The 7,611-nt window shown below is 38.6% G+C and overlaps 1 protein-coding gene across 2 annotated transcripts; it reads left to right on the plus strand.

Moving 5' to 3' along the window:
* The first annotated feature begins 1,548 nt into the window (after nucleotides 1–1,548).
* Nucleotides 1,549–5,940, plus strand: LOC102684645 (protein phosphatase 1 regulatory subunit 3C-B). Of its 2 annotated transcripts, none has more exons than XM_015346221.2 (2): nucleotides 1,549–1,808; nucleotides 2,858–5,940. In XM_015346221.2, the coding sequence occupies exon 2, from the start codon at nucleotides 2,901–2,903 to the stop codon at nucleotides 3,804–3,806; it is 906 nt and encodes a 301-aa protein (XP_015201707.2). In that variant the 5' UTR covers nucleotides 1,549–1,808; nucleotides 2,858–2,900; the 3' UTR covers nucleotides 3,807–5,940. The 2 variants fall into 2 exon arrangements, with proteins under 2 accessions (XP_015201707.2, XP_006630357.2); XM_006630294.3 differs by having other exon boundaries at nucleotides 1,549–1,749.
* Nucleotides 5,941–7,611: the final 1,671 nt, after the last annotated feature.

A 7,611-nucleotide genomic window follows, 5' to 3' on the forward strand; every position in this document is an offset into this window, starting at 1 on the left:
ACTTTATACAGCACACATTATTTATTGTACATCACCGTGGATAAAACCTTCTTATTTGGAATGTGTCTTAAAGATCGCAACAGATTAGCAGTTACTACCCAGACAGGGTATTTAGCCAGAACGACTCTGTTACAGTTCGCAGAGTCTGCTCACCAGATACTGTACACTACTTCCACACATACACATCATGCAATTGAGATGCTTGACGATGTAACTTTTAAAATATTACATTTTTCCTTTGTTTTGACATGTGCAATGACAGTATTCAGGGAAGAATGCAGCAGATTCAGAACGGAGCGGTCCTTTTATTTTAAAAAAATCACTGGTATATTTACATATGGGTAACCTCTGAACTACATGGAGAGAGAGAGAGTTCTGTTCTCAGACAAAAATAAACCAAATCAAATTTAATGAAATAGTAGTTAAGCTACAGTAACATAGCTACGATGTTTCATGAGTTCATATCTGTTCGGCTGCACAGGACAGTGAAAGTGTTTAACCTGACCTTGCTCCAGGCATTGTACAGTTAGCGTGTTTGATACAGAAGCTTTGTCTATATAAACAAATAGAAATTCCAGCAACACAAAACTTCATTTATTCATAGACAGTTATATACAGTACTGTATGTTTACCTACTTTTAAACAGATGTCTGAAATCCCTTTTAAAATAACCCCAAAATGTGTTATTCAAGGCCAATGTTTTTTACTGTAAATCCTAGGTATAAAATATAAACCACGGACAGAAATATGATCTCTTAATATTACCTCATAAATTCATAATATTTGCAGGAAATACTGTATAGCAAAACTTGATAAAAAAACTTGAGAATTCACATCGAAGCGCTTCCTTTTGAGATACTGTAACCAATCACTATCATTTTGGTTTTCAGTACTATAACATTAGTTATAAATTGTTTTATAAACTGAAATGTTCCTCAACCGAATGCCAGCTATTATGCATCACAAAAAAATAATAAGGTGCAAGTCTTTAATAAAGAGCAAATATAACGTAACCATTATTTTATTTATATGTAAACGGATTTCCCTTTAATCAAAACAAATCTAAGCTTTATTACAAAACTAGATTCACATTCAGATTTGGAATTTCGCTCCAACCACAAAACGCGAAGAGTAATTAAATTAAATAACTAAAAGTGAAAAACATTTCCCTACTGTTGTTCAGCCTCGCCACCGCAGGACCTTACATAAATTCCATAAAACAACGGAAATACGTGGAGAATATTGAGATCTACGTGCGCAATGGTTTATCTAGGGAATGACAGGTCTATTTTAAGGGAAAGACGCGGTCACGACCGGCAGGAGCCCTTCCAGAAGAAGTCATCAAGACAGAACCGCTATCAGCCTCCCTTTCTCTGGCAGGGAGAGTGGAGACCGTGAAGCCCCTCTCTTGTTTTCGTGCGTCACGTCAGCGCAGCCGAGCTGCGCCCCGATTGGAGGAGCTGTCGCAGCGCTGCGCTCCCATTGGCTATTTGCGGGCTGCACGTGAAGAGAGGAGCAGCGAGGCTCTGATATGCTGTTGGGTCTCGCCGAGCTGAGTGCCAGTGGGGTTGAGCTGTGCGACGGAGAGGGGGGCGTGTTGATCCATGTTACTTTCCACGCTGGTCTTTTTCTTTTTTTTTTTAAAGAAGAAAATATAACTGTTAAATAAAGGCATCCGATTTCGTAGCTGCAACCACTTCATGCATTGGAGTTTAGGCTGTTGTAACACCTTCCGATGAATTGCACCAGGTAGGAAAGTTAACTGCGACACCGCCTTACGTTTTTGACATGGAGATAGCCGACTAACGGTAGGTGCAGATGTTGTATGTTTCTATGATACACAGAGAAAAAAGACGAAATTGCTTAATGTTTACACTTCTCGAACGTCCTTTCAACTGTAGCTTTATAGAATATTACGTGGCAATGCACTTAACACTTTCTTTTCCGGTAACTTCTGGTGTGCAGGGATGTACCAGTAAACCTCAGAAGTCTCCTTAAATGGTCTAGTTTGTGTTAAGCAATGCAGTTTGCGTCTAAAAAAGATTAGTTTAAACCGTGCAAAATATTATTTATGCAGGTGAGACGACGAAATCAACGGTAACGTAGCTGCACTCGCTCTCGGGTGCTTAGTGAGTAGAAGTTTACAGTGCTTACTATTAAAATAGCACAGGCGGTGTCATTTACGATTGCCTTTATCTTTCTCTTGTAATATTCAGATCTCGGCAGTAAACGATTTTTCTTCCTGACCTTGTCGCTGATATTTTAACATCGCATTGAAAGTTATTTTCTAAGCTATTTACAATGCTTCTAACAGTTCCAGTTATTTCTTTGTATCCTGTTTGTGAAAGGGTTTACATTTATGCTTAAAAAACGTCTTTTAATATCTAGGTAAGTACATTTTATGCCTAAAAAGACGAGTGAGGTCTTCCGTATGTGTAATCAGGGAATACAGAATGTAATGATGAAAATTAAGTAATCTGATAAAATGAAGAACTTTCCTCAAGAATTCTACCAGAGGAGTCTCTCCTGCCAACAATAAAAAAAACAATCTGAAATGTATTTTTTTATTTGCTCTGTAATATTTCCTACATTTTAGAACCCGACATTTTTTTACCTTTTACTTTTTTTTTACTTTCCTGCATGCCCTCAGCTATGTCCCTGTGCTCTAAATTAAAAAAAAAAAATATTTTAGTTATACTTTATTATACTGTAGATCTCATGTTGAATGCATTTAAAGCTGCCAATTCTAGGTCCCAGATAATTTTGAAATGGCTGCACCAAGCTGGAACTTGTTTTGTATTTCTGTTGCAGACTGTGCTTCATCTGATACTTTTTTTTCCATTTCTTGTCTGTTTAGGGTCCTTCACATCCTGAACCCCAGACCGCTCCCGGGCCCGATCATGCCAGTAGACGTAGCCATGAGGATCTGCCTGGCACATTCCCCTCCGCTGAGGGGCTTCCTGGGCTCTTACGACGACTGCAGAGGGAGAAGCTTGGGGAGCAGATACAAACCGCTGAGACCCTGTATCAGCTCGAAGCAAGAGCCACAGGCAGCCAGCCTGGAGTGGAAGAGTCCCAAGGCCAAGGCCAAAAAGCGCGTGGTGTTCGCGGACTCGAAAGGCCTGGCGCTCACCGCGGTGCACGTGTTCTCGGAGTTCGAAGAGGACGCCATGCAGGAGCTGCAGTTCGATCTGGCCGACCTGGAAGATGCCGCGGCGGGTCTGAAGCTGGGCAAGGAGAGCAGCTTGGCTCTGGATTTCCTGCAGCCCTCCGCTGACTACCTGGATTTCCGGAACCGGCTGAAGAAGAATTTTGTGTGTCTCGAAAATTGCACTCTCCAGGAGAGGTCGCTGGCGGGCACCGTGAAGGTGAGAAACGTAAGTTACGAGAAATCTGTCCACATACGCATTACCTTTGACACGTGGAAAGGCTACACGGACGTCGAGTGTACCTTTCTGAACAATGTTTACGGCTGCTCGGACACCGATACCTTTTCCTTTGTCATTGATCTGCCCGACTACGTGCCCCCTCATGAGCGAGTTGAATTCTGCGTCTCTTTCACAAGCCGAGACCAGACTTACTGGGACAATAATGATGGAAAGAACTATAGGCTGGTCTTCACCGAGTGGAAATGTGATGGTGTTCAGGCCCCTCCTTCTAACCGGAATAAAACTTCGGATTATAAAAGCCATGGCAGTCTGCAGGAGATGGAGTTTGATCAGTTCGGCAGTCCTCGAACATCGAGTGGACTCTTCCCTGAGTGGCAGAGCTGGGGCCAAATCGAGAACACCGCCCCCTATTGGTGACTTCCAGACTCACTTAGAAAAATGCACAGGAGCTCTGATTTCCTTAAGCAGTGCTAGAGCTGTGGGGGAAGAAATGTCTTTAGAAAGCTTGGAGACTAATCATTTATACTCTACATGGGCCCAGAGTCAAAAGTTGGAAGCACTGCTTTTTTAAAAGGATCTGCTACAGTAGAACAGAGGGACCATCCTAGTCTTTTGCTTCTTCCTTAGATTTGGCAAAGACTGTCTTCAGCATTGTGAGCTTTAGGATGTAAATCCTGGTTAAACACTTTTGCTAATCCAAAAATGGAGAGGTCCAAATGGGAGTGTACATGTGTATATTATCTGTGTGCATTTTGGGATGAGGGTAATGCTACTGACTCAACTTATTATTAAATACAGTGCCTCAGCATTGCGCTCTTAGAATTTCTGTAGTCATGCTTTTCTAATGTGGTTACATCCCAAATCACTTTGGGCAACAGACATAATCATTACAATTAAGAAGTGTGGACAAGCCTTCATGTTTTGTAGATGACATTTATGAAATCAGAATCAGAAATCAGTAATCAGAACTACACGTTGAACACTAAAAAGCATCTGGCTGTGGTACTGATGATTTGTGTAGGGCTCAGAAACACTGCTTGGACAGTGTAGAAAAGATATGATTAAAGTAAGTAACACTTTTTGACATTTAATGTTTAAGTCTCTTCCTTCTGGTCACTTTTCATTGGTTGGAATATGAGCTTTGAGATTTAAATTTACTGTTTATTGCCTCATAGAGGCATGGAGGAGATAAAATGAAGTACTGAAATGTTACTAGCCCTACCAAAATAGTGACTTTTACATTGAAGGATGCAGTTTATTTGTCCATTGTGAATATTTTAGTGTACTTAAATACTTGCTTAAGTTTTTTTTCAGATGTCCTGAAATTTATTTTCAGATTCAAATTTAAGATGTTTGATCCCTGATATTCAAATTGAAATGCACTTTTGCAACTCCAGAAATCATAAAGTAATATTACTAGATCACAACACTAGTCTATTAAGACTTGAATTGTATAGACTATGTTGATACTTCAGATATCACTAGCAAAGACAGAAGAAACAGTCTTTGAGAAAATGAAAAAGGTGTGATTTTTTTTTACACTTCAGATTTTTGTGTAGGGAAGTGCCTTTTGCTGCTGTTGGATTCCAAAATGCTGTGTCTTGACAGATCTACGATCAATGCATCCATTTGAACTAAGCCTAAAAATGCACTTCTTAATTAGTTTTATTAATAATTATTATAGTAATTGCCACCACTTGTTTTATGTTTTATTCACCACCTGAATGTCATGCTGTTCTAAATTCAGTGTTGAACAGTTTGCACTGACTGAAAGAAGAAGCCTTTGAAATCTGTTAATGTGAGAGTGTTTTAACTGGTACAAAGATGAAGTCCTTCATATTGAAGGTGTTTAATGTCACGGTACCTTCCAACTAACTACTTTCAGAAAAGAGATGGTGACTACCCAGTAAACAATTAGGCTAGATATGAGTAACATGTCTTCCTTTCTTGCACATATTGTACATGTCGCCTGTATTTTGTATAACTTTTTTGAAAGATTATACTGCATAAGCAAGTAATACACCTAGTGAGTTTCTTGTCTATATAATATTTTTGCTGCTATGTTCGTTATATGTGCTGCTTTTCTCTGTGCTGCCTTCATGAAGTCCGTGCTGTATGATTTATAGCATATTCTCCTGTGTGACATGGAGGGGTGATATTAGAACTGAGGTGGGATGTTATTTATGAGGTGTCTGAGTAAGTAAAGAATTTGGGAAAGAGTTTGTGGATGAAAAGGCCTGAAGGGAAGTGTGTGATAATGGACCTGTGTTGCCTTTATTTGTGTTTTTGTTTTATTTCTTCCGTTTTAAGAAATACAGGTCATTGTTGTTGACAGAGGTGTAGGTGCCTGATTTGTTTTCAGAACGTTTGTGCTGTCTGAGCTACTGTTTTTGTTTTCCAGAAGTGCAATGTCGAGGTGAGTGTTGAGGGGTGAAGCATCGATTGTATGTGTCTGACACCCAAATATTTTTCTACTGTAAAATATTGATGTGACAGAGCTGTTCTATCTCCTATGTTCCTTTTAGAAATAAATTTTTATATTATGTAAGGATCTTGGATATGCTGTTGTGTTTCCATTTAAACTGTCATTAACTGTTAGAATGAGCAGAATCATGAGAAAAGTGAACCCTACATTTTCCATCATGTAAAAAAGGGAGTTTTCTTTCCAAAACAGTTCTTGGATATCTGGAAAGGTAAATGTCTAAAGCAATTGTTTTAACAAAAAAGGAAAAGGCTGTACTGTAATTAGAAAGCTTGTTGAAAAAATAAATGCATTATTTAGGATATTTTGGTGTATTATATTTGAGAAAATTAGTTTGACCTAAAAAAAGTCCAGGTGGTAATTCAATCATCTATCGCTGAAAATCTATCCCCTTGGAAGGATTACACCCGGGACACGATCTATGATTTCTGACTATTCTTAGAGTGACAGTCAGGTTTTTATCCCTACATTGAAATAGTTAAAAGCATAACAATTGAAACAAAACTTGCACATCAGTCTTTCCAGTTTATAGAAGCACTGCAGCACACTGCTGTAGATCAAAAAGCAAGCTATTAAAAGATAAAAGCCTGGTTCTTTTTGGAAACTGTGAAAGCTATAATGACGCTACTGTATGATGTGAAAGCTATAACTTTCACAGAAAGATAAAATAAGAAAGCTGAGTGAAATAATCCAACCAGCTCCTTATCCCTTTAGAAATTTCAGAGGAATAACAGGACAGGGGGTCTAGAGGGTGGCATTCATCTCTGCATCTTCTTATTAAATGCCTTGTACTTGGGGAACATGTGAATTAGATATTCGCAAGAGACCCATGATGTTAAATCAAGGCTATAAGCTTTGTGCAGTCAAGAGGAACCCTGCCTAATTAATCACCTATTTAACCCAAATAGGCAGCCATGAAAAATAAAGAAATAGTGTTATTTCCAGGAGGTTGTGCTTGTCTCCCATGCAGTCACTACATCATCTTAAAATAAATCGTAAAAGAGTAAAGGATATTACACTTACCAGTGGTCTTACTAACTAAAGTTGCACTGGAGAAATATGGTACTGTAGTATTGAGAAGTGCACTGTAATACTGAGTTACTGCTCACTGCCCATTGATATCCATTCTAACTTACATTAGAGTTAGAAATAGACACAAGCCGAGGACGTTGCTAGAATGCTTTTATTGGCAGTGTTTTGAACAAGTCAGTCGCTGTTTACAGACTAAATGTGCATGGTTATTTGAAGTGTATCATTGGTTTTTTTTTTAGAGATTTTGACTGCGTTGCATTTACGTAATGTGAGAGAGAGAATGGCTTGCCTTCTAAGTCCTTTAAATAGGATTCGGACATGAGATGCCAGGTATGTGGTGTGTAAACTGAAATCATTAATTGGCTTTTGCTGGTAAGCAACAATGGAATTATAGAGTATTAGATGCTTACAGTATCTGCCCTTTTCACCTCGAAATTATACGGAGATATAAGGTACATTATTGGTATCACACATTTTCAGTAACTGTGTTGTTAGGATTGCAATAGATATTAAACTACAAATCACGTAATGCACAATAACAGTTCTTAAAACATTAATACAACATCACTTTGAAAACTATTGCTTACCCCCAGTATTATAATATACCAACGATGGAATGCAACATGCAAAATATATGGATGCAGTCAAACTTTTTAAACATTATTAATAAAATAACACGCCATGAACAAAAATAGTTCAGAGAACCAT

The sequence above is a fragment of the Lepisosteus oculatus genome, chromosome 4 (genome assembly GCF_040954835.1).
Source record: "Lepisosteus oculatus isolate fLepOcu1 chromosome 4, fLepOcu1.hap2, whole genome shotgun sequence".
NCBI lineage: Eukaryota > Metazoa > Chordata > Actinopteri > Semionotiformes > Lepisosteidae > Lepisosteus > Lepisosteus oculatus.